Genomic DNA, 27,739 nt, shown 5'->3' on the forward strand with positions numbered 1-27,739 from the left:
TATTTTTTTATACTTTATATTTACATTATGAGCGGGTCATCTCTAAGTAGGCAGCCATGTTTTTTTACGGTAGCCTAAACAGGACAAACAAAGACCTTTTGAGTTTTTATGACAACTAAAGGCGACCACAGGTTTCCTTTCATGTTTGGTAGTGGAGGTGGGGGGTATTCAGCTGCAATAAGAAACTGCACCACTAGATGTCACTAAATTCTACACACTGAACCTTTAAAGAGAAAATCACACCTCTCACTTCCTGCAGCAGTAGGACTGTACAACCAGCTCTTAACAAGGGTTTATTTTACTATCTTATTAAAAAGATAAGGATACTGCACAGTGGTCTTGGTGTATAAAATAAAACACCAACGATATAATAATGTATATTAATTAAGTGTATTAAACACTACAGTCACACTACAGTGAGAATTAATCTTCTCTTTGTGTAAAAGTACAGCTGTAGAAAAAACAAAAGTATCATACTTTCCATCTCCTTGATTCAGTGTCAACAAACTGTGAACACTAGAGGCTCCAAAAATGGAGGATTTCACAGAGGAAAGGCTGTGTGAGATTCTTCAGACACATTCAAGAGACTGGTAAATCAGAATATTTGTGTTCTTACTTTTAATTACAGCCTCAATTATTGATTGAATTTAACATGATTTTATGATGTTTTCCCAAAAACTTGTAACAATGTGCATAATAATGCAAGTCCAGATCTTTTCATCTGAGGAACACTTGCTTTTTTTTCAGCAGCTTGAACATTTGGGTCAAAGTTAGGTTGGAGTGGGGGATTACCTGCTGTGGATTAGCAACAGGGACTGGGCCACATGTAATACAAGGAGTTTACAATTTAATTTTGTTACTTAAAATTTAAAATCTAAGCATAATAAACGACAAAATTAAACTCTTAAAGGACACTCAAATAAAAGTCAAGAACACTTGAAAAACACTTGTCACTTTACTTTGGCACACAAACAGTATGACCACACATATGTTATGCATTATACAAAAGTTGAAACCTGCAAATTATAATACGTAATGTGCTGTATGTGGGTGAAGGCTCCAATGAATGAGACACTGAGGCTAAAATTAGCACTTGTGCAAATCTGTCTCTGCTCGTTGACAACGGCACCTTGTTCAGGACTCGAGAGCAGTCAACACGGAAATCTGTGGAAGAGGCCTTGGTCCCACTCGTCTTCTGGAGTGGGAGCAGGGCTGTTATCATCAGGAAGTCGAGTGGTTGTGTGTTTAGCACTTAGTCCTTGTGTTTCTAGTCAGAAGGTTTTATCTTCAGAGGACGAAATGACCATGACCTCCCGGCTCTTAAAGTCCCACACCGCCGTGAGATGGAAGGCCATGTTGGAGAAGACCACGAGATACTCAAACAGGGCGAAAAATGTATAACCTGTGAAAAAGAAGACACAGGAGAATGTTAAAGACGTGTTTTGGGAATTTTCTGGGCATTTCCAAATTTTAAAGACTAAAATACTTACTCCCTGATTCACAGTACATGTTGTGTTTATAATAAAAAAATCCAGCAAAACCACAGAAGGATACGTTGAGGAGTAAAAAACGCACTTTCCAGAGGTGAGACTTTGCATCCTGTTTGAAAAAGAAAAGAAAGTCTGGGTTGGATTGAAATGAGGGATTTCTGCTTGTAAATCTTGAAGGAGTTGAATGCCACCTTACCTCAGGACTCAGAGAATACTTCTTAATAGCCTTCCACAAACGGCAGGTTATCAGCATGTGGATGAGGGAGCTGACAAGGAACAGGACGAAGCCTTCCTTATGTACAACTGAGGGAAAATATACACATAGAAATAAGTTTGATTTCAAATATCTCCTGTAGAAGATACTTGGATTGAAAATGAAGTCACTACAGGGATCACTCACAGTATGTCTCACTGGACGACACATACGTGAGGAGCAAGAGGCCGAGGTTCTCAGTAAGAGAGAAGGCCAGGTTCAAGCGGCTGAGCAAACTCTCGGGGAACTTGGAGGCGAAGCGCGTCTTGTAAAATTTGAAGTAGGTAAACGCCACCAGTAACCTAGGGGCTGAGTGCAGTCCAATGCAGAAGCGCCATATGTGGCTCTCGGGGCTTAGGCTTATTGAGGCACTGATGGATGGCAGGTAGTTCGGAACCTGGAAATGTAAAGTCAAATCTCAAACCAAGGACAAGTAAAAGAAGAAAACATATTTCTTGTAAATTAAAACACAAAGCGACTTGTACGAATCTGTCTCAACATTGAGCTAAGAATAATACAGTTTGCAGAGACCTTACCTGGCAGTGTGTGCCGGTGGAGTCCTCATAATGAAAAACCGAGGAGATGAAGACACATGCTATGAGTCCGAGCAGTGGCAGACACACAGTCGTGGCCACACAGGTTGGGAATGAAATCCTGATGACCAGGGGCCTCTCTTGCCCAAAGATATTTGAGCCCTGAAGCATCTTGGTCTGAAACAAATGGAAAAATCTCCTGTATGCACACCTTCAACACAATTCCTGCAGCAATGAATGTGCTAATATTACATGTCTAAATGAGGAGGTTGCTAATAAGGTACATTTAAAACAAAACGGTCGTATTTACGTTTGTGATTTGCATGCATTTGCAGAAATGAACCCACCTCTGATGTGTTTACTGTTCACAAATAGCCGCTGTCGCCTCCGGCAGGTGAATGACTGCGCTGTAACGGGAGCGTTCATTGAATCTGGCGGCGGGATGGAGATGGACTCGGTGCGGATCATCATCCTCAGACATCTTCAGCTGAATCTACGTCACATGGAAAAACAGGCCTGCAGCTGCAGCATCGTCCATGTGCGACAGGAAGCGGGAGGAGAAAAAGAAACCAGTGTGTTTGTCACAACACGAGCACCCGGAAGAGAAGGCGAGCGGAGGAGAGAGCTGAGGAGGCCACGTGTGTGAATACGTCAAAAAATGATGCGCAGATCACATGCGAGAGATCAAAGGTGTCTTGTGTTGATTATTCTAAGTATATACAATGTAAAACACATAAAGCGCAAATAATTGATTAGTATTTATTGATTACTAGAGGATGAGGCTCGGAGCTGTCCGCGGTGCTGAACCACAGGAATCATCCAGAAAGGCTTTATTGTCATATGCCGAAATAAACAAGAAATCCATGCAATGGAATTCTTAGTTGTCTTGTGTGTGTGTCTGTGTGTGTGAGAGAGAGAGAGAGAGAGAGAGAGAGAGAGAGAGAGAGAGAGAGAGAGAGAGAGAGAGAGAGAGAGAGAGAGAGAGAGAGAGTATTGCTGGTCCTCACAAATTCAATGAGCTGTGCGAATGCGCAGATCACAGGCAATATATCAAAGGTGTATCGTGCTGATTATTCTATAGTAATAATCAGCACGATACAAAGTACAATGTAAAACACATAAAGCGCAAATAATTGATTAGTATTTATTTTTTTTTACAAGAGGAGTGGTCTGGGAGCTGTCCACTGTCCACTGAACCACAGGAATCATCCAGAAAGGCTTTATTGACATATGCCGAAATAAACAAGATATCCATGCAATGGAATTCTTAGTTGTCTTGTGTGTGTGTCTGTGAGAGAGAGAGAGAGAGAGAGAGAGAGAGAGAGAGAGAGAGAGAGAGAGAGAGAGAGAGAGAGAGAGAGAGAGAGAGTGTGTGTGTGTGTGTGTGTGTGTGTGTGTGTGTGTGTGTGTGGCTGGTCCTCACAAATTCAATGAGCTGTGCAAATTCAATGAGGGTTAAGACTTGGTTTTAGGTGTGTGTGTCTGTGTGTGTGTGTGTTGTGTGTGTGTGTTGTGTGTGTGTTGTATGTGGTACCACATGTTCATTCTGTTTGTCCCCGCCTCTCATTCCTCTCTGCAGCTCAGACTCTGCACTTAATCACGGCTGTATCCCTCATCGTTGTATTTATCATAATTTTTTTTTATTTTTTTTCGTTTCAGTTTTTCATTTTCATTGAGTGAAGCCTGTCTGGCAGAGAGCAACTCAAATGGTCTTTGGATCGAGATGATTTGTTTCTGCAAGATGAAACGATGGAGACTCCAAACTTTGTTTCGGTTGCTTCTGTGCATCATCGTTTTGCCAAGTAAGTTTACATGCATTTTATTATAAGATTACGTGATGTGATCCAAAATTGTGCCTATATGAAATTCTGTGTTACCACCATTTTTTTTGTATTTTATGGATCATTCATCTCTTCTCATTGGTTCCTTCCTCTTCCATGAAAGCTGTTACACAGAAACATGCAGGCGGTTGTGCAGGGATTTCATTGTAATCCTGTAAACCTTCCTTTGTATCCAGCTCAGCGGTAACATCTGGCCTGTCCAAATCCAAAGTTGACACTGGAAAAGAAGACCCAGTTAGAAGATCTGTTATATATTGTTTTCATTTTTAAAACCCTTCACAATATCTTCGCACAAGCTACCTGTTCATGTGAAGATATAAAAGTAGAACCCCCTCATAAAACCGGAAAGAATACATTATGTTTCTGGTCGAATCATTTCTAACATCACTCTTTTCTCAGGACATGAATGTATAATCTCCCTGTTTAGACTCATTCTGATACTCACATGTTGTGCGTCCAGTGGATTAATGGTTCAATCAACACATGCTACGCTCCACATGCACAGGCTGAGGAGAGGAAGTCGCTGCTGGTACATGATGTCAGATTTGCCTGATCTCTTTATAGCTTTACACAAGGGCCTCTCACCCGACATCCCGTTTGTCCCCTTCCACCATCTGTCACACAGCCATGTTCTCTCCCATGTTCTCCCATATTTCCCACCTCAGCATCAACTGCTCCAGACAGAAAATATATAGATACATACAATGAAAAGTAACCGGAATAAAACAGATGCTTTGTGGTGACGTGGCTGTTTCTGTCCCTGTCTTAGCCTGTTGGTGTGCAAACGGGAAATATGCTCAGCAGCTCCTGAAAGATTTATTCATCAACTACACAAGTGCACTGAGGCCTGTGGAGGACACCAACAACATCCTGAATGTGACCCTGCAGGTTACGCTGTCGCAAATTATCGACATGGTAAAGCACCACAGTGGACACAAGAGTAACTGTCTAGAGTAGACAACAACTGGTTGATTGGTTGATGAGTCAGTCCAAGGGATCAACAAATCATATCAGTCATATCACAGCAACATATACAAATAAATGTTATACAAATCCAGTGATTCTAACGTCCCAAACTACACAATAAGCTGATTTTTTCTTCTTTTACAGCTGTATTTAGTTGTAATCTGAGTATCTTTGAGTTTTAGTTTTATGGTTGAACAAAAAGAATGATTCAAAGTTGTCTCTTTAGGCTCTGGTGGAGGTTTTGATTCGTATTTTGACGCATTCATCCCAAAAAACAGATTAACTGATAATGAAAACAATTGTTAGGCCCCATCCTAGTGCTGATACTCACACACTGGTATCAAACCAGCGATGCCACTTTTATATTTTGTCACAATTCTTTTTAACTAAATATGTTTGTCAGTCATTTTCCAATTGTTTGTTTTACAGGATGAGCGAAACCAAATTTTGACAGCATATTTATGGATACGACAAGTGTGGGTTGATGCACACCTCAAATGGAATAAAGATGATTACGATGGACTCGATACCATCCGTATACCTAGTAGTTATGTATGGAGACCTGATATAGTCCTATATAACAAGTAGGTCGGACTGGTATTGGGTTAATCAATCCTCTACTGTTTAGCTGTGACTCTTATTGGTCAGGATACATGGCACAGGCTGAACACTCCTTGAAGTTGTTATTCAGCGGAGTGTCCAGGCCTCTGTCTGATTTCTATACACCAGTAATGCAACTACTCTTTTTGTCCATGGGGCTCTGAATATAAACAGCTAAAGAATATTCATAGTTTATTTCAGATCCAAGAACAAGCCGTGATGAGAAGGCGAGAAGTCATTATATTGTTTAATGTGACCTAAAAACATCATGTGGGGTCAACACAGGCTTAAATATGTAAACACAAACATTTTGCATTACTGCAATGATATAAAATGCAGACACAACACTGAGGAATGAGTCCAACTTTCCAAAAGAAGTTGATTCTTCCCTCAGTTGGCGTCCTTGTGCCTTTGTATCCTGATCAAGTTTCTTTTTCTCCACCTACTCCAGGAAATTAAAGTATCTTTTAAAGGTACGCCAAAAAAACCTTGGTATGTGATGATTAGTAGAAGTACAGTGATCTAATTTATAAAATTATTTCTTGAAGTTTTCTCTGTGTTTCAGTGCAGACAATCATTTCACTGGCCCCATGGACACCAATGTGGTGATCCGACACAATGGGGAGATCATGTGGGATTCCCCCGCTATCACCAAGAGCTCTTGCAAAGTGGACGTGTCTTTCTTCCCCTTCGACGCTCAGCAGTGCAGGTTCACGTACGGCTCCTGGACCTACAACGGGAACCAGCTGGACATCCTGAACGCCATGGAGAGCGCGGACCTGGCTGACCTGGTGGTCAACGTGGAATGGGAGGTGGAGGGCATGCCGGCCAAGAAGAACGTTATCCAGTACGGCTGCTGCGCTGAGCCTTACCCGGACGTGACCTACATACTGAAACTGAAAAGAAGAGCTGCCTTTTACGTTTTCAACTTGCTAATACCGTGCGTTATGATCTCTTTCCTGGCTCCACTGGGCTTCTACCTGCCGGCTGACTCTGGAGAGAAGGTGTCTTTGGGGGTCACCATGATGCTGGCCCTCACTGTCTTCCAGCTGCTGGTTGCAGAGATCATGCCGCCATCTGATAACGTACCTCTTATTGGTAAGTGTCAAGTCAAAGTCACTCAGATAGAAGTCTGTTGATTCCCTTATCTTATTTTCTTCCACAGGAAAATATTACATTGCAACCATGACCATGATCACGGCCTCCACCGCCCTGACCATCTTCATCATGAACATCCACCACTGTGGCCCCGATGCAAAGCCTGTTCCCAAGTGGGCCAAGACAGTCATTATGCAGTACATGGCCAGAATGTTCTTTGTTTATGAAGTCGGAGAGAACTGCATGTCTCCACAACCAGAGAAGCAGGAGCTTCCTCTGGCGACAAACACCGACTGCACCATGAACGGTCAGGCAGGAGCAGGCCGAGAGGACTGTGGCTTAAAAATGGAGCGAGCACAAGAGACAGAGAACGCAGAGGAGAGGGAGGACATCGACCAGATGATGAGTCCCATAGGCTCAATGGGGAAGAACCCAACAAACCACTACGGTGCTTGGAAAAACGGGTTTTTTATGAGCATGGACTGCGCAGATGCGGAGGGTCCGAGGAGAAGCAGGAAACCAGGTGTTAGCGACGGAGAGAGAAATGATAGAGAGACGTCCGGCAGCAGCCAAAGCAATGAGAGGCAGCTGCTGCGTAACATTGAGTACATAGCCAACTGCTACAGGGACCAGAGAGCCACGCAGAAACGGACTGGGGAGTGGAAGAAGGTGGCCAAAGTTTTAGATCGCTTCTTCATGTGGATGTTTTTCATTATGGTGTTTTTCATGAGCCTGCTCATTATGGGAAAAGCCATCTAATTGCAGAACATTGGTGTGCACATCATACATATCCTTACAGAGTAGCAGAGGAGCTATTAGTTTCTATATTTCATCCAGAAACGTAACGAACATTCAGATTTCCAAAGCTCGTAGAAACATCTGGAGGCCGTATCATGACCTGCCCTCCTCCAGCCCTGACTATAATTAAATCTTTGATGAACTTCTTATTTATTTGTTGTTGACAACTTGCATTACCTAACGTTCAAGCTAATGTTGTGTCAAGTTTTAAAGCTCAGCCCTGAAAAAGCAAATTAAATCAAAAACATGTTCAACCGATACTATTTCCACAATTTTAAGCTTTTATTTTGAAAGTGTCTTTGCTTTATGATTAGTTTCTGTACAGCAACTTTTATTTCTTGATAGCAGAAGTAATTGGTCAAAGGATGAACACACTGCTGCTTCACAAGTTATTTTATTATATTTCATTTGTTCAAGGAGCTTCAGTGCAGATGCAGTGTAACATATGTAAAGCCAGTAAACAATTCATTACCTCTGTCACGGAGATTGTGTTTTCCAGAGTTTATTTGTCTGTTGTTTTATTTGTTTGGAGGATTATGCAAAAACTACTTAATTGTTTTTCACCAAACTTGGTGGAGGATGAGGCCTGAAGAAGAATAATGTGTGGGGATGTTGGCAGAGGAATCTTTTGGCAGATGAATCTGCTCCACTGAATTAAACTCTAGTCATTCAATTAATTAATTAATTCAAAAAACTTAATTTTACAAATGTAATAATATGTAGGAAATAAATAGACACAGAAAAAAACATTGTGAGGTAATTATGTAGAAATAAACAACAACCTATTTTAACAGAGTATGTTGAGAAACCCAACCGGGCGATGGTTGTGTGTGTGAAAACAAGTCTCAGAGTCACTGACATGGATTATCTGTTAAATCCCCCGGATCACAACCATTTGCCTCCTTCTTGTTGTGTATTATCCCTGATGGACTTCGACTCTTTAATCTGAGCCCAACAGAAAAAACTGACTGAAGGCTGAATCAGCAGAGCTGTTTTTTTAATCACATTTGAATATTAAACTATTTGGAAAATTCCACATTATTTAAATTCTAGATTAAGGAACAACTTTAACTGAGTGAGAATAAAAACGCAAACATACTCATAATCTATCTTCATTGATCGTCACTATTATAGCAACGATTTGAGGAAAAAGTTGTTTTATTTGATCATCCTGGTGAATATTTTGACAATCAAAGTGAATATAACACAACTCAAAAAAAACACAATAGGAAGCATTGCCTGCTATTGAAACAGACATCTTTGTATAAGACACATTTTAGTTTAGTCATTATGTTAAATATATCTGTCTCTATGTTTTGAGCAGAGCACAAAACAGCCTCACGACCACTTCAGGGCCTATCTGGATTTATGTGTATGAGTTTAAAAATCAATCAACTTTAACGTGTTGCGGTTGAGAATAAACTCGTAAAATCAAGGGGCCACGGATCACAGATTTGCACCATGTTGTAAGTGAACAGGGAAAAGACCACAGAAAATAGTCAGGAGGTCAAATCAATAAACAAACTCAACTGTTTTAATTAGTGTTTTTCTTCAGGGACACGTGGACAAGAAAAGAAAACAAGAAAAGCTGAAAAACACCATTTTAATGTTATATATTTGTTATTAACTGAGTACTACTACTGAGTAGTACTACTAATACAAACAAGGAGCCGCTTGTTAGAAAACAATGTAGTTTAAAAGAGGAAAAACACATTTTCAGTAAAGACTATGCCGTGCTGCTTTATGTTGAACTTAATATAAATGTTAACAGGATATTAACAATACTTGAGTAAAGTTAAGAAATCAAATGTTCGAAAGTTATTTACTGTATGTCTAACTTGCTGTGGGTGTCATTCAACAACATCAGTCATTAGCTAATAACAAAAGATGTCATTATCACCCGGAGGTTTGCACATTGTCCAGGGAGTAATTACATCCTGAGACAGTTAATAACACATCATTTACTCAGGTCCCAGTGGGGCTCATTAATAAATTAGCTTTGAACTTGTAATGAAGCATCTATCTGATGTAATCCTGTCGACAGAATCCAGTTACATGATATTGTTGCAAATACGTTCCTGTAAAAGATCAGAATTATAAGTTATTGTGTCACATCATTATTTCTGTAATCTAATGTAAAGTAATGATGATAAAATTAGTTTAGAGCCTGATTTCTACGTCTTGATGTCTCAAGAGTTCTACAGCCACAAAATGTGGAATTAAAGAAGATAGTCGGGGGGGAAACGATAGAGAGACGTCCGGCAGCAGCCAAAGCAATGAGAGGCAGCTGCTGCGTAACATTGAGTACATAGCCAACTGCTACAGGGACCAGAGGGCCACGCAGAAACTGACTGGGGAGTGGAAGAAGGTGGCCAAAGTTTTAGATCGCTTCCTCATGTGGCTTTTTTTCATGAGCCTGCTCATCATGGGAAAAGCCATCTAACTGCAGAGCATTGGTGTGCACATCATACATGTCCTTACAGAGTAGCAGAGGAGCTATTAGTTTTATATTTCATACAGAAACGTTACCAACATTCAGATTTCCAAAGCTCGTAGAAACATCTGGAGGCCGTATCACGACCTGCCCTCCTCCAGCCCTGACTATGATTAAATCTTTGATGAACTCTTTATTTATTTGTTGTTGACAACTTGCATTACCTAACTTTCAACCTTATGTTATGTCAAGTTTTAAAGCTCAGCCCTGAAATAGCAAATTAAATCAAAAACATGTTCAACCGATACTATTTCCACCATTTTAAGCTTTTATTTTGAAAGTGTCTTTGCTTTATGATTAGTTTATGTACAGCAACATTTATTTATTGATATCCGAAGTAATGGGTCAAAGGATTAACATATAGTACATACAAATAAATAGACACAGAAATAAACATTGTGATGTAAATATATACATGTTATCTATTCTAGAAATAAACAATCATCCTATTTTAAAAGAGAATCTTCAGAAACACAACCAGGCGATGGTTGTGTGTGTGAAAATAAGTCTCAGAGTCACTGACATGGATTATCTGTTAAATCCCCCGGATCACAACCATTTGCCTCCTTCTTGTTGTGTATTATCCCTGATGGACTACGACTCTTTAATCTGAGCCCAACGGAAAAAAACGACTGAAGGCTAAATCAGCAGAGCTGTGTTTTTAATCACATTTGAATATTAAAAACTATTTGGAAATAGTTCTACAATTAAGAGAGAGTGAGAATAAAAACTCAAACATACTCAAATTCTATCTTCACTGATCGTCATTATTATAGCAACGATTTGAGGAAAAAGTTGTTTTATTGTATCATCCTGTTGAATTTTTTTTAGTGAGGATAACACAACTCAAAATAAACCCAATAGGAATATTTGCGTGCTATATAACAGGCCTCTTTGTATAAACACATTTTAGTTTAGTCATTATGTTAAATATATCTGTCTCTATGTTTTGGGCATCGTAAAACAGGAGATGTTAGATTGCAACCGCCTTCCTGCGAATCATTTTAATAATTTTATCACGTAATAATCTCGTTTGCATTCCATAAATGATCGGATTCAAGTTAGCAGGGACCACATGGAACAGAATATATGCGATCTTCCTTAAATCTGGGTAATTTGGGAAACGGTGCAATATGATGGTTAAGAATCCCGACCAGAGCATAATGAGGTAGAGGACCAGGTGGCTCGCGCACGTCTGCAGGGCTCTGCTGTTCAGATCCTTGTTTTTCTTCATCCAGCAGATGAGGGCTATTCTGAAGTAGGTGACGGCGATGCCCCCCATCGAGCAGCTGAACAGCAGCACGGTGAAGAAGAGTCCGTAGATGTTGTTGATGGTCACGTCCTCGCATGAAAGCTTGAACAGGGATGCGTTGTCACAATACGCGTTTTGTATCACTGACCTACAACGAGACAGCCTCACAGTCAGGCCCATCAGAACAGACACTAGCACCAGCGACACCCCCCACGCGGTCGCCGACAGGCCGATCACGGCTCTGGTGGTCATAATGGAGTTGTACTTGAGCGGGTGGCAGATGGCCACGTATCTGTCAATGGCCATAATGACCAGGATCATGTGCGAGGCCGAGCCGAACGTGTGGCTGTAAAAGGCCTGAACCACGCACTGGTTGTAGGTCATGAAGCGCTCGGTGGAGATGACGTGAGCCATCAGCCGAGGCAGCAGCACGGTGTTACCGATCAGATCGTTGACAGGCAGGTTACAGAACAGTAGGAACATGGGCTGGTGCAAACTCTTCTCGCTGATGATGAGCGCAAGAACGCCGATGTTGGAGAAAAGTAGGGAGGAGTAAAAGAACAGCAGGATGAAGAACACCGGGTACGTGAACTCCGGAGAAATGTCAAAGCCTTGGATTCGCAGGATGTCGCTTGCAACTGTCGTGTTTCTTTCCATTCTGTTTATTTCGATGGTAACAAACTGCAAGAGGAGAAAATGTTAGAAAAAATAAAAAACACAGAAAAGACAAATTTATATAAAAAGTTGTTGTTCCATGTTCTATTTTCTGTCCAAAATGAAATAAAGTGAATCGTTACTGAAAATATTCACATTAACTTGTCAGAAGTACACATTAAATAAATAACTGCTGCACGTTAACACAATACTTACATCACATATTAGTTTGAGTCTTCTTCTGTTCTCCTGTAAAAACACAACTCATCATCAGAGCACCAAGGAAGACACAATTACAGAATCAAAATATAATGAATCATAAAGATGCATAGTGGTGGCATTACTGACATGAAATGTGATGAGGACCTTTATCCTATACATATATATATAAACCAACAACAGCTATAACCAGACACAGTCCTGATATTGTGTGAAATAACAAACACATACAGTAGGTGACAGTAACTTGCCTTCGGGGGGGGGAGTCTGGGCTCATCTGCTACATTTCGATCTCTTTTATCCTCAGTGTGAGAAACATCAACACAATGTCTTCCCCATTAGGACGGCAGACTTTTTATTCAGCAAGGGTTTAAACCCCCTGTACAATGCATTCCCAGGTGGAGATGTTTAGACATATCTATGTTGGAAAAAACGCCCCTGAGGTCAGAGGTCAGATGCCCCTCTAATGAAAGGGATATCACATTGTTTTTGTGGCTGAAGTCAAACTTTCTTGAAGTAATTTATTTTAAATACACCTCACCAGTCAAAGATAGTGTTTGCAAATGTGTGTTATTGTGTTGGTTTGTTCGATTTTCAGCAGCGTTACACAGAAGCGGATTTACAGGAAATGCGGTGGCAGGATGATAAACTGGCCAAACAGACCCCTGGAAATTGTGGGACAAATCAAAGCAGTGGAATCAGGAATCTACTGTGGACGAGAGATCTCCACGCACTGCAAACAATTGTACAACACATGCTCTGCAAAAAGTCACAACGCATGCAAATACAGAAACTGGCAAAGAAAAAAAACACTGGAAATGTTTCCAGGGGACTCAAAAAAGATATGAGCCTGGCTGTAGGTCAATGCTTTGTGAAGTTCCATTACCACTGACGTGAAGCAGACTTCAATCACTTCACAAAGCAGTATTGCATTTGTTTTCAAGAGAATACTGTAGCAACAAGACCATTCTCCATGACAGATGCCTACGCAAAACAGCCTCACGACCACTTCAGGGCCTGTGCACATCAACATCCATGACAGTGACAGTTGCACCTGATGTCATAGAGGTCACCAGTCTCTATATCTGGATTTATGTGTATGACTTTAAAAGTCAATCAACTTTAACGTGTTGCGGTTGAGAATAAACTCATAAAATCAAGGGGCCACCGATCACAGATTTGCACCATGTTGTAAGTGAACAGGGAAAAGACCACAGAAAATAGTCATGAGGTCAAATCAATAAACAAACTCAAGGGTCCATCTCGTCCATTTCTCTTGGGTGAGGGGATGAGTCTAATGTCCTAATGTCCTAATACCTAAGGTGCTAAGGTTCTAGGGTCCTAACACTGTCCTTGTTCCCAAAGGCCCGATGTGGCAACTACAGTTCCACACTGTTTCAATTACTGTTTTTCCTTCAGGGAAACATGGTCATGAAAAGAAACAAGAAAAGCTGAAAAACACCATTTTAATCTTATATATTTTTAATTAAGTGAGTTATTTCACATATTAATACAATCAAGGAGCCGCTTGTTAGAAAACAATGTAGTTTAAAAGAGGAAGAACTAATTTTCAGCAAAGACTATGTCGTGCTGCTTAACATTGAACTGTGAACTTAATATAAATGTTAACAGGATATTAACAATACTTGAGGAAAGTTAAGAAATCAAATGTTTGAAAGTTGTTTTCTATATTTCCAACCTCCTGTGGGTGTCATTCAACAACATCAGTCATTAGCTAATAACAAAAGACATCATTATCACCCGGAGGTTTGCACATTGTCCAGGGAGTAATTACATCCTGAGACAGTTAATAACACATCATTTACTCAGGTCCCAGTGGGGCTCATTAATAAATTAGCTTTGAACTTGTAATGAAGCAACTATCTGATGTAATCCTGTCGACCGAATCCATATACTTGATATTGTTGCAAATAAGTTCCTGTAAAAGATCAGAATTATAGGTTAAGTGTCATATCATTATTTCTGTAATTTAATGAAAAGTAATGATTATAAAATATAAAATAAGTTTAGAGCCTGATTTCTACGTCTTGATGTCTCAAGAGTTCTACAGCCACAAAATGTGGAATTAGACACGATAGGTGGACTTTCATTTCAGTTCATAGTTCTGCTTTTGAGCATACAAGTGTGACTTTAAAATAAATATAAAAAGTCTGGATGAGACCAAGATACATTTAATAAATTTGATAATTAAGAAAAAAAAAACTAGTATAATTAAGGAGTTACAGACGTCTGAATGAAAAGATTGATCAGATGCTGGTGTAGGTCCAAACACACTCTTTAGTGAATTAAAGAACATCCTGTTTTGTCTATTTCATGTTTTAGGTTGTTCTTTAGCCCCTTCCTTACCTTTCCCTACCTTTCGCCTGTTTCCTTCAGCTCACCATCTCCTCCGATCCACTTGATGGACGGATTAGTACTTTAAGCTCATTGAGACTCGATCTATAACTTCAGCTCCTACTCCCACAGAAACTTAACTTTATTGTAATGAAGTAGTTTGAAGACACAGTTTAGGGAATTTATCTGGGCCTAAAATCCCTTTGGCTCACTGGAATATAAGTTCCTATTGTGCCATGTCTCTTTCTTTGTTTTGTTTACCTTCAGTTATCCTGACACTCATCTTCACTGACTCTCCCAGGGGTAAACATTGACGTAAACAAGTGATGGTGAAGTTAGATAAAAGAAGGTGGGCAGGGCAGCTCTCACCTCTGTCAAAGGGACATGTCGTCTTAAACTGTGACTTCCTCAGACCTCCGCTCAGTTTCCAACAATGTATTATCACGACTGTTTCTCTCCTCACTAATCAAAGCAGAGATGGACAACAGATCTTTCGGGTTCATGTCTGAGTTGACCCTGGACACCTTTGTTATTCCACCTGGAGGGAAGTACCCCATATTCCTGCTGGGTCTCATGATTTACTTATTTGGCATCATTTGCAACCTGGTGTTGTTGACTTTGATCATTACGCAAAGGAACCTTCACAAACCCATGTACTTCATCCTGTTCAGTCTTCCTCTCAATGACCTGATCGGTATCTCTGCCATGCTGCCGAAGGTCCTGTCAGACATCGTCACGGAGACCAACAAGGTGTATTACCCGCTGTGTGTTTTACAAGCGTTCTTGCTCCACATGTACGGTGGAGGGATTTTGTTTATTCTCGGGGCGATGGCATTCGATCGCTACGTTGCCATCTGCATGCCGCTGCGCTACACCTCTGTCATGACCCCCCGGACTCTTATCTGTATCATCTGTCTCGTGTGGGGTCTCGACTTTGTCTTGAACCTGTCACTGTTCTGTCTGCAGACCCGACTGCCGAGGTGCAGGTTTGTCGTCAAGAATGTGTTCTGCGATAATCCGTCTCTGCTGAAGCTCACGTGCGGAAACACCACGGTTAATAACATCATCGGTCTGTTCAACACGGCCTTCATGCAAGCTGTGAGTCTGTCGGTTCAGGCCTTTTCCTACGTGAGGATTCTCATCACGTGCGTGCTCACCAGGAGGTCGGAGGCCAAGAGCAAGGCCGTCAACACGTGCGTCGCACAGATGGTCTTACTGGTCATATTCGAGATCACGGGAACTTTCACAATTTTATCTCACAGATTCAAAAACACCTCAGCCGACTTGCAAAAGATTATGGGCATGCTGATATTCATCGTGCCCCCGATTCTGAATCCTATCGTGTACGGGCTGTACACCAGTGAGATAAGACGCACACTCCTGAGAGTCTTAAAGAAAAGAGTTTCTAATATATAAAACATCCGAGATGATGGTGAACAGCAATGAATTCTTTCTCTTTAAGCTGCAGTTGACATTTTACCACTGTGCTATCCCAGGAACTCCCTCCCAGTGCAAACACTACTGTGGCAACTGTAAATCAAACCTCGTTCAACTGTTGCGTTCACTGTAGAAATCATGAACGTAGAAATATAAGTCTGAGACTGAAGATTTTTGGCTCTGGATCTTAATTTTATTGTCTGTTGTTATTTTTGTTTGTATAGTTTAACGTGCATCTTTAAAAATCTTTTTTCTTTAATACAACTTGTTGAGAAATAACACTTAACATGTTTTGTTGTCTTTGTCGAACGTATTAACCTCAATACAACTGTGTTCAAACAAATGATAATGAGCTGAAACAAGCTGCATCTTACAATCAACAGTTTTATATTATGGTCTTATCTTCTGTGTCTCTGTGAATCATCATGATTTACAGTAGAAATTGTCCCATGATTTACACTAATGAATGAAATTTGGAATGATCATTTAAAAACGTTTGCTTCATATCTTGATTTTATTCTCTCGAACTGTGACTGCATGATTAAATATCACTTGCTTTAAAAGGGAGGTTAACCTGTTTCCTTAATTGTAATTTTTCTTAATTAATTTGTTTGTATCAATTTTCAAATGTAAATAACTTGCAATTACACTACAGTTATCGCTAAATCAAAAGCAGAATGTGCTGTGGTTTGCAGTGTGGTCCACTAATAAACTCTGACAACGTATTGAAACCTATTAAAAGTTGTTCAATCATTTATTGAAAGAAATTCACAATTTCATTTGACTATTACCACTCATTGAATTCAGTCACATGAAAATTAGAAAAGTTGTATAATTATATATTATATAAGCCGAGGAGAAAAGACTGAGGGTGCAGATCAGGTAACAAAGTGAATACAACAATGGTATTTGGAATCATTTGTTCATAAATAGTTGGGAATCAACAGGACAAAACTGACTTCTCATTATTACTAATCTAGTAACTGATAATTACTTTTTTTTAACACCCTCAAGTAAAGTGGTGCAGGACAAAGAGTTATTAAGTACTTTTTACGTCCCATCAAGTAAAGTACAACTTTATTATACCTAACTAACATGACTCTTTATGGGAACGTGTATGAGGCCTTCAAATAAATGAAATAAAGGCCCTCTGGAATCATGGAAAAGTTCAAAGCTATCTCTATCTTAGTGCATGGGAAAATGGACTCACTAATGCATGGCAGAGATAGTAAGATGTGTTTGAGAAGTGTCTCGCCTTATTTCTTTTTTGTTTCATCAAAAAGTATCACCCCCTCAGCCGATTTTCATACTCACATATTTCCAAAGAGACGCACTCGTCCTCAACAACAAGGAAGAAGTATTGAGTATTCATACATTCAAAACATTTTCATCATATGAATTTCGCTTTTTCATATTCATCCATTCAACTGAAAACCACAGATCACAGCTCAGCTATGATCTCATGAGTGAAATGTGCTTATATGTTAAAAATGACCCATCATCAAACACCAAACACTTTCATAAACATGCAACTTCACCACTAGATGTCACTAAATCCTGCACACTGAACCTTTAATATTCAGCATGAATCTGAAAGAAACATTTCTGGAACTTCTAATAAATATGATAATTTCTTTTCTCTATTTTTTGGCAAGTTGGCAAGAATTTGTTTTGGCATCAGGGAGCCGTTGATGTTTGCTTACTCGATGGGATCTCAATGTAGAGGAGACCACCTGAATAAATCAAGTTACATTAAAGTGAATTAAATTAGAGACAATAGGTGAAGATACAGTTTTAAATATTCATTCTGACTCTGATATAAAAAAAAAGGCCTTAAAGGGTATGAGGTCATACACATGCTGTGCGTCAGTTCTCTAGGGTGAAATCCCTGTGTACCCTCGTGCTTAAATACCAATAAAGAGTTTTGGATTCCATCTTACAACACAGATCAACTGGAGATGTGCACAGGGTAATGCAGAGTTATCACACGTACATCTTAATCTGAGATTGTTTTTTAATGGGGATGTTATTAAAACTGTTAATCATTTCTTTCAGGGGGAAATTCCTTCATTGACCAAAGAGGCAACAGCGAGGACATTCATTTCCAGTCATGTATACAAATGTGTCTTCTCCTGTTTTACTCTCACTGGCACCACTGGGTCTATCTGATGCAAACATATACCCAGCCTTTGTGTTTGGAACTATAACGTATCTGTTAATCATGTTTTTCAACTTGTTGGTGTTAGCAGCTATTGTTGTGAGTAAAAAGCTGCACAAGCCCATGTTCATCCTGCTGTTCAACCTGCCGATTACCGACATGATGGGAGCTACGGCTTTTTTCCCCCATCTCGTTTACAGCGTAGTGACTCAGGACCGACTGATTTCCCAGCCCGCGTGTATTACTCAGGCTTTCCTCATTCACTTCTACGGCGGGGGGAACTTCCTGATCTTGAGCTCCATGGCGTACGACAGGTACGTCGCCATTTGCTGTCCTCTGAGGTACAACGCCGTCATGACTCCACAGAATTTAATAAAAATCATTGCTTCGATATGGCTCATTACCTTCTCCATCGTCTTCACGTTGATTTTGTTGCTCGCACGGTTCAAAATGTGCAAGACGCACGTGGTTGATTTGTTCTGCAACAATCCGTCACTACTGAAACTGGTGTGTGACGACATCAGAGTGAACAACTACTACGGACTGGTGATCATGTGCTTGACTCAAGGTGCATCTCTGGCTATAATAATATACACTTATCTACAGATCTTACGCACGTGTGTCATGACCAATCATCCCGACGCTCGGAGGAAAGCCCTCCAGACGTGTGGCTCCCATTTAGTGGTTTTCCTGCTCTTAGAGTTCAACAGTCTCATTACGCTCATCGCTCATCGGATCGAGAGCGCCTCGCCGTACATGAGAAGGGTCCTCGGCGTGTCAGTCGTTATATTTCCCCCCTTTTTTGACCCCATCATATATGGATTAAAAATCACAGAATTGAGACAGAGCATAAAAGGGTTCCTCAGGAGAGGTGTAGTTTCAATCAAGGGATGAGCAGTTCCTCGATTTTTGAGAAATCACGCTGAAGGGTTTTCACCGTCTTGGTAATGGAGACGATTTCACAATCCAGTATGATTGCAGGGGCGGAGAGTTTCCACAAAAAATGCATTGATTGAATTGACCTGCTTGATGCTTTCTTTGAGCTGACACTGCGCTTTCTGGGGTCATCAGCAAACCACAGACAGACTGACAGATTCCTCTACACTTACACATACGTACCACGTGTTGTTTTACAGTGGAGACGTAACACAGATTGTGTTGGCCAAACTGTATATGTAGCGAACAAGTCGAATGTGCCTCTATCCAATGTTCGTGTGTATGTTTGTAAACACCATTACTGTAAACCTCTGCAGAATAAAGATCAACCAAGCATTGAAAGTAAATGAAGGAGAAGCATCCTTTTTTCTGCTGGCCGACCAAGGTGTTGTTTCATTGATGAGAATAAGATAAGGATTCTTTTATGTTTAGAGTGAGGATTTGTCTTCCTGTCTCTGTATGAATATAAGATGAACCTCACCAAGATAATGACGATGCTGACATGACTTAAAGTGACTGAGACTCATCATATGTTCCCCCATAAGGTGTAATACTGAGATGTTTCTGACTAATAATAAACTCTTTAATTCAACCTGAGTATTTCATTTTCATTTTGTGCAAATTTGGTTTTTAAGTTTTTTATTTGAATAAATTTAGCTTGTCTCAACACCAATTTGATCATTTCTAAAATGCGGATTGAGGAAAAAACACTTGAAATATTAATTAACTTTTGAAAATAGTTTTAAATATGTGCAGCCCTTGTTATATGATTAAAATTGCAATACAAGTATATTGTTTTTTGTCAAATGCCCTTGTATTGAAATTTCAATGTCAAAAGAGTCACTGACAAAAATTTATAAAAGTAGATTATTTAAAAAAAACACAACTGTCAGGCCGAACATAAAATTAATCGTATAATTTCACAAGTTTAATCACATTATCATGGCTACGCCCTCAAGCTATTGATTATTTTCGTCATCTATTAAATCTGCTGATTGTTTTCTTATTTAATTGATTCATCATTCTGTCTAAAAAACGTAAAAAAATGTTTAAGATTTGTCGAAATTGTTTATTTATGTAACTGATATTATTTGACCTAAACAAATCCTCTAAAAAATAAAAACATTACTGAGATTTGTGGAAGCAAGACAAGCAGAAACTTTGCATTTTGGCTTTAAAAATGACTAAAATAATCATTCAATTGTTAAAAATGTATACTTTATTATACCTTTTGGAGATAATAAACTGACATTAATCAATTATAAATTAAATGAATAATCATTGAAGCTTTCCTCTGTCCCCTTTCCTACAGTTGAAAAAGCAGCGTTTCTCGGATTCATGTGTTTCTCCCCCAGGAAGGTGGAAAAATGACAGAACCTATTTTTCAAATGGTATAAACTTGTTTATACAATCTGATAATGATTAGAGATTGATTTCAAAGTAATTTGAGATGTGCAGACATGAGACAGGAAATACAGCAGCATATGATCATGATAGAAGCAGAATGATATCAAGTGTAAAGTTAATGTCAAAGAACTGATTATTAAGCAACGCTGTCTTTTCTGATGCCGCCACCGGGGGGCCCCAAAAATTCATTTTTATTTAATAGTGTAAAACCCTGAAATGAAAATGTGCTCAGGACCCTAACTGAATTTGAAAAGATGGAATTATGAGAACAACACTTTAATTTTTTATCATGGATGTTATCGTTTACTTTTATGATAGAGCCCCAAGTCCTACAAAAGCACTGCTCCAACAGCCACAGCCTCGACATCCCTCACTACTTGAAATTATATCAGTTGTTTTTTAATTTTTTTAAATTATGTGTTTGCATGACCCCTGACCCCACAAACACAGCCCTGGACCTTGACTCCATGATGTCAGTATTACAAGATTGAATTTTTGATGGTATGAATATATGCTGGATATGTTAAAAAAATACATTTCTTCATCATCTTAATAAGAAACAAAGAATTATGTTTCCCTCATTTTGTATTTCATGCAAATTAGTTGCATATAAATGTAATTTGTAGGAGACAGAGCTGGAAACCAGAGGGTCATCTGGGTCCTTTGTGCAGCCAATTCTTCTGCTGTACAAACAAAGAACAGTTTTTAAATGTTTCGACACATTTTTTAAGTTTATTTTTTCATCCAGCACCCACACTGTTGTCCGCTCAACCTTCTGTTAAGAAGTATTAACTCTATAACTTCAGCTTATTCTACATATATTCTGTCCAAGATGTTTCCACACACGACCGCCTCGATGTGTTTGTGTACCTTTTTTGTTTGTTAATTCCAAGCTCTTTCACCAGAGATGAGGGAAACTACTTCTGCATCATTTGTGTCAGTCAGACCTAATAATATAAAATATAAAATATTATATATTATTTTTTATTATTATATATTTATATATATATTAAAAGTATGTATACATACTTTTAATTGTAAATGTCCAGTTGTTCAAATACTTATATATATACTATGTATATATATTTTTCCAATTTTCATATCTGCACAAAACACACCACAGCAAATTGTATATGTAAACCTACCTGGTAATAAACTCTGATTCAGATTCTAAACCACTTACATTTGCTATTTTAACCATAAAGAACTTAAGTACTTAAATTCATTCATAAATTAATTAATTAATCTTTCTGCTATTTGACTTTCATTAATTTGCCGGTTGCTATGAGGTAATGACATTTCCAAAGTCTCTCGTGAGCCAGCGACTGTCATGACAATCGAGACAAACTTTATGATAACCTGGAAAAAACTCTGGGGAGCTGCGTTTTCAACAGAAATCACGTGTATATAACTGCTGATCCCTTGCAACCTCCCACCAGATGTCACTGTCACTGTCACTGTCAGTATTCTGTGTGGTTGGTGATGATATTTATTTAGATTTATCTTACTTTCTGCTTTTCACTGTGTGTATTTTGTTCTAGCTCGAAACTGTAAATCCAACACACAAGATTAATGTGTTAATGTGTATTTTGGTGAAACGTGCATGTGAACTCCAGTCGCGGAGGAGTTGATGTCTTCAGGTTTTTAATTTGGTTAGTTCTATCCTTCGCAGTAACACTTAATTTTCTCATTCCACCTGAATTTAACTGTTATTGATGCATGTCTTTTTCGTATTAAGAAGATACACTTTTTTATTATGTCTTTGCTGATGCAATGCTGTGTATAAAAATAGTTTTGCACTATTAATGGCTTTTCCCTCTTCCAGGGAAGAAGAGCATCAGGATGGACAACTCCTCCTTCGTCCTGCTGAGTGACTACAACCTCTCCCCTGAAGCCGTCGCTCCTGCCTTTCTCTTCGCAACGCTGTGCTACATGATTATACTTTTCTGCAACCTCATTCTCATCTTCACCATTGTACTGAACAAATCTCTGCACCAGCCCATGTATCTGATCCTGCTGAACCTCCCCATCAACGACCTCATTGGCTCCACAGCGTTCTTTTCACAGGTCATCAAGGAAATCCTGACAAACAGCCGGACGATGCACTACTCCACCTGTGTCACCCAGGCGTTCTTCATCCACATCTATGCGGGAGGGGCAGTGTTTTTCCTGACTGCCATGGCGTACGATAGATACATCGCCATCTGCTGCCCTTTGAAATACAACACTGTCATGACGAACGCTCACATCATGAGAATAATCACGATTGTGTGGCTGAGTTGTTTGCTTATGATAGCCGTGCTTTTCTTTCTGCTTTTGCGTTTACCCCGCTGTCGATCCGAGATCACACAGGCCTACTGTGATAATCCATCGCTGCTGTCTCTGGTCTGCGGCAGAACCACCGTCAACAACATTTATGGGCTTTGCATGGTCGCCCTCTCCCAGTTGATATCTCTCTTCATGATTGTGTACACATATCTCCAGATCCTTGTTGCGTGTTTCAGAACCAAACGATTGGACACAAGGGCCAAAGCTCTGCAGACCTGTGCCACGCATCTGATAGTTTTCCTCCTGCTGGAGTGCCTGGGGCTCTTCACTATCATATCATACAGGATACAGAACATTTCCCCACATTTGAGGAGGTTCATCGGCGTCTCAACCTTAATTTTCCCTCCGACACTGAATCCCATCATCTACGGACTGAAAACTAAAGAAATTCGAGAAAAAGTGGTGCAATGGTTTAGGAATAAAATCTTTCCAACAACAACTGTAACTTGATTTTTTTCCTCCTCCTTTTCTTGTTTCAGCTACAAACTCGGTCCCTTCGTTTATATGTTTAGAATGTTTCTGACGAATTCAAATAAAGCAAATGAACAACAGTAAAACTATGTTTAAGAGGAATTAACCTCTAAATAAACATACGTTATACAAGATAATGCTCAGAATGTTCTGCCACATTTAAGCACATAATTCATTAAGGTTTTATTATTATACTTCTTTGTCATGCTGATCATTTTTCTTCAGGAGCAGTTGCAGCAAATAAAACGATATTTATGTGCTTAAGAACTTGTTTGTTGATTTATTTTCCACTTACGCTATTTAAATTATACATTTCTCTTGTTTATAAATACTGTGATAAAATTGTGTACATATTTTTTTGCAGGGGATGTAAAACAGCTGAGCCTTTACTTAATATGAGCTAAACTTGTTGATGGTATTTTGCTAAATAAAGGAATGTTTATCTGTCCATTCAAGTATTATCAAAGTTTTACTGAATATATTTACATATATATATATTGCAGAGGGCTCAATTAGTACACAACAAACTCCTTCATGCCAACAAATGTACAGAAAGCACATTAGGTTTCTTCCTATTGGTTCAACACAGAACGGAGCGGGTGCAATTGCGAGTGATTTGCTGGCCTCTTGTGCTTTCTGACATTAGTAAAAGACCTGGGAGGCTGTAACAGTATCAGAGGTACTAACCCCACTGGGACTGTAGCTTACAATATGCCAGTTATTTATACATATTAAAGCACATTATATCATACATTTAAGAGGAAGAAAACCAAAGAAATATGGAAAACTATTTCAAATAATATGTAGCTGGTGTTTTAAATATTTACTGAATTGACCCCTACTAAACCTTTTACCTTTGTATGTCTATTTACAAATGGATCCAGATTAAGAAGTAATTGCTATATATGTATATATACAGTACATCCAACGTCCCCCGCTTTTCATTTTAATTAACAAGTACATATGAATGCCTGCTTGTTTTAGTTTAGCTGTTTTGTACCTGTTTGTGTGTGTATACTAATATTTTCCATTAAAATGCTTCGGTGAGATTTTAAATTGCAAACATCAATGTTATGATGTCATAAAATGACCTACTTCACATTTCACGTTTCCATTTTGCTTTATTTGCACAATATTGATATTTATTCACACACAGAGAAATAAATAATACAATCTTTCAATTTATCAACGAATGTGGGTGGTTTAAACTAACTACTGCATTTTGAATAGAGGCCCACTGACATACTGCACTTTGTCAGTACCACAGTTACATTTGAAACTCTCATCGCCCGTATCTTATTAAAGTTTGGATATATATAAATGGTGAAAGCTAATCAATAAAGATTTTTTTATTTATTATTATTTGAATGAACTATGTAAATTTGTTTTGAATTTTAGGATATATTAATTAATTAACTTTTTTTTATTAAAACATTTCATTTAAAAAAAGCAGTAATAATAAGTTATTATTTTTGTATGGTCAATATCTATAGAATGTTTTTATGATGTATCACAGTCACATACAAATAGATAATAAAAAAATATAACAAATAAGCATATTTTTAAATGTTTTGTAAAATCCATTAACAGGTGGCAAATAAAAGTCAAAAAGGACGGACAAAAAATAAATAAAAAAGGGTCGGTCATAAGAAGACTAAACCCTTTTTATCATTTGCTACCCATCACAATTTAAAGTGTTTAATGCACAACACACACTTACTCTCACACAACATAACAATGCACCTGTTTGATGATAAATATGATTTGATATTACGTAATAAAAAAATCAAAGCTGGCAGAGATAAATAATTACATCAATATGATTTTCAGCATATAAAAACATGCACTTGTTAGCGGAGTATTAAAGTTAATGCATACAAACTGTAACTTGTTAGAGAGGAGAACCTCAAGAGGTATATTAAAGGATATGTTAAAACTTCACACTTTATCTGTCTTGTTTGTACTTTTATTTTTTTTCTTTCAATCTCATGCATCCATATACATACATGTAGATAAGACAGTTTTACAGACGTATAATATTTTAATAGTTTTTTAATAAAGTTTTGAAGCATCTGACTAGTTGGAGGTGAACGTCATCACCCTTCAGTTGTTCGAATCTCCAACTGAACTTTGAAGACACATCTATCCAAGGTGTCATATTTACTCATAAAACTGTTTCTTTCTCTAACTTTGCTCATTAGGTTAATGACCTCCTTGTTGACGATGTGTTGATGGGAAAGATGTGTCACCCTCAGCCCTCAGGAGCGATGTGTCCTCAGCACTCAGCTCCTGTAATGAACCTCCGAGGGTTTGGTGACGCGAGAGTAAACAGCCACTGTGTTGTTTTCCGACAGTGACACGCGTGAGGTTATGAAAAGTTAAAGTTATACTATAATAACTTACTTTACTTCACAATAGCAATATATTGTCAAAACCAAAACGGACCAAAATCCACTATTACATATCCACTTAAGATAAGATAAGGCCATTGTTTAATAGTCCCACCACACAGAAATGTGCCACGTTACAACAGCAAAGGGGAAAGTAAAAATAAATAACACTCGTAAAAAGTAATAAATACGTAAAACATGCAATATAAACACAAGGGATCACAATAAAGGCAATAAAATACACCTTGTGAACAGGAAATTAAAATGTTATTATGATTGCGCATTGGAAAGATATTGAGATATATATAAATTTCACAGATAATTGCAGTGTTGCTCAGTTAAAATGAAATTACACAATAGTGAAGTAGTAGTTCAGTTTATTGTCAGAAATCTGGTTGTAAAGCAGCAGGGCGAACATTTCAAAAATACAAATTGTAACATTGAAATTAATTTGTATAAATCAAAATGAGTATAACATAGAAAGAAAAAAGAAAAAGACGGTAACATATATGTAAGTGATCCTTATGTTTCTCTTGAAAAAGGCCGTGCAGCCAACATATCATTAAGCAAAATCTAATTCAGCCTCAATATTCCTTTGTTGGTTGGACTTTTCTCTCAATTCTGACTTCGATAGAGTTGATCAAAATGTCTTTATGGAATTTTTTCAAGCTCTTTTAAATGTCCAGGTTTTGTGTTCGACAGCACACATCTACAGTATATAACTTTAGATAGCATGTGAGCATCAGTGTTCGCTCAACATGTGGTTTTTAATCCATAAATTACATTAACACTAATGTTGAAACTTCATCAGTTGCTGTTCATCTAAAAAGGAAAAGAAAGAAATTAGTATAAGAAAACATTCCCTCATGAACTGTTAAATACCATTAAAATAAAAATCATTTATATTTTTATAAACGACTGCTTTATTATGTTGATCTGTTTCCAGGTGTGATGTATTGCAGTAGTGAGTATAATGGAATTAAGGCACAACTCACGTTTTTACAAAATATAATGTCATAATATAATTAAATAAAGCACATATTCATTATAACCTCATTTCTGATTTTGTGTAGGTTTTTTAGATGATGTGCAAATATATGATCAACCAGCAGGTGGCAGCACCGGATCGAGTATGAAATGATATTCTAATGTCAGTTTCTGTAATGAACACATTTAAAGTTTGTTTAATTCATGTCCTGTGAAAACTTTATCTCTCTGTGATTATGGATATACTCAAATGTTAAAGTTTCTTTCATGGACTATGATTGAAGCATTGTGAAAAGGCATATTTAACAAAATAAGATCAGAACAGCCTCCACTACAACCAACAACAGAGTTCAACCGACAACCTCCATGATTTAGGGTTTTAATGCTCAGCAGCACTGTAACTTTTAATTGGACAGGCTCCTTGGCCTCAGATTTCGGCTGGTAGCGAGATAGATTTGTAGATAAATTTAAAAAATACTAATTTGGAAATCTGCTGAATTGGTGGATCTCTATCTGTGAATGTCAACAACAAATTGTCCTCAGATTTGAAACTTTCCTGTTAAAGATGCATCTTCATCATTTTCTGGTGAATATGAAGACACAAGGATTTTAGTGTCTTGGTCATCTTAGATATAAAATCTGTATTTTATCACTTACTATTCCAGTGTTAATACTTTGCCCTTTGTGGGCATGGAGGACAAACTTTTGAAGTGTATTCATCACAAATCATGTTCAACAAAACTAGCATAATGTACGGAGAACTCACTTTCCAAGACATCTCTGCAAATAAGAGACCTAAATACACAATCTGAGGCTAATATAGAACAAAACCTTATTCCCCATCACATCATATCATATAATGAATTTGTCCTCTTGCTACTTTCACTGCTGTAAGAAAGAAAACGGACCTGAACTATTACAAAGTTTTGTTTTGCAGGAAGTGTGACATGTTTGTTTCAACACTAATGTTATTCAGAAACAAAAACACAAACGGGTTCCAGGAGGACACTAGTTAGTGTCTCGTGCCAATCATGGTCTCACGTGTGTGATTAAAGTGTGAGTGTGTGACTGC

The 27,739-nt window shown here is 38.4% G+C and overlaps 6 protein-coding genes across 6 annotated transcripts; 4 read left to right on the forward strand and 2 right to left on the reverse strand.

Moving 5' to 3' along the window:
- Nucleotides 1–1,271: 1,271 nt before the first annotated feature.
- LOC133003848 (post-GPI attachment to proteins factor 2-like) lies at nt 1,272–2,456 on the reverse strand. Its single transcript, XM_061073665.1, has 5 exons — nt 2,280–2,456; nt 1,891–2,140; nt 1,687–1,793; nt 1,491–1,599; nt 1,272–1,402 (listed from the first exon to the last, which is right to left on the reverse strand). The coding sequence occupies exons 1-5, from the start codon at nt 2,445–2,447 to the stop codon at nt 1,272–1,274; spliced, it is 765 nt and encodes a 254-aa protein (XP_060929648.1). The 5' UTR covers nt 2,448–2,456.
- Nucleotides 2,457–4,017: 1,561 nt separating this feature from the next.
- Nucleotides 4,018–7,540, forward strand: chrna10a (cholinergic receptor, nicotinic, alpha 10a). The gene is made up of 5 exons (XM_061073649.1): nt 4,018–4,078; nt 4,887–5,032; nt 5,513–5,667; nt 6,249–6,781; nt 6,849–7,540. The coding sequence occupies exons 1-5, from the start codon at nt 4,018–4,020 to the stop codon at nt 7,538–7,540; spliced, it is 1,587 nt and encodes a 528-aa protein (XP_060929632.1).
- Nucleotides 7,541–11,046: 3,506 nt separating this feature from the next.
- On the reverse strand, nt 11,047–11,982 carry LOC133002987 (olfactory receptor 5B12-like). Its single transcript, XM_061072575.1, has one exon. It carries the CDS (start codon nt 11,980–11,982, stop codon nt 11,047–11,049), a length of 936 nt encoding a protein of 311 aa, XP_060928558.1.
- A 3,048-nt stretch (nt 11,983–15,030) lies between these two features.
- Nucleotides 15,031–15,969, forward strand: LOC133003853 (olfactory receptor 1E16-like). Its single transcript, XM_061073669.1, has one exon. It carries the CDS (start codon nt 15,031–15,033, stop codon nt 15,967–15,969), a length of 939 nt encoding a protein of 312 aa, XP_060929652.1.
- Nucleotides 15,970–18,100: 2,131 nt separating this feature from the next.
- LOC133002988 (olfactory receptor 52B2-like) lies at nt 18,101–19,042 on the forward strand. Its single transcript, XM_061072576.1, has one exon. The coding sequence runs from the start codon at nt 18,101–18,103 to the stop codon at nt 19,040–19,042; it is 942 nt and encodes a 313-aa protein (XP_060928559.1).
- A 3,291-nt stretch (nt 19,043–22,333) lies between these two features.
- LOC133002989 (olfactory receptor 52E4-like) lies at nt 22,334–23,269 on the forward strand. The gene has a single exon (XM_061072577.1). It carries the CDS (start codon nt 22,334–22,336, stop codon nt 23,267–23,269), a length of 936 nt encoding a protein of 311 aa, XP_060928560.1.
- Nucleotides 23,270–27,739: the final 4,470 nt, after the last annotated feature.

The sequence above is a fragment of the Limanda limanda genome, chromosome 6, assembly GCF_963576545.1.
Source record: "Limanda limanda chromosome 6, fLimLim1.1, whole genome shotgun sequence".
Classification (NCBI taxonomy): Eukaryota; Metazoa; Chordata; class Actinopteri; order Pleuronectiformes; family Pleuronectidae; genus Limanda; species Limanda limanda.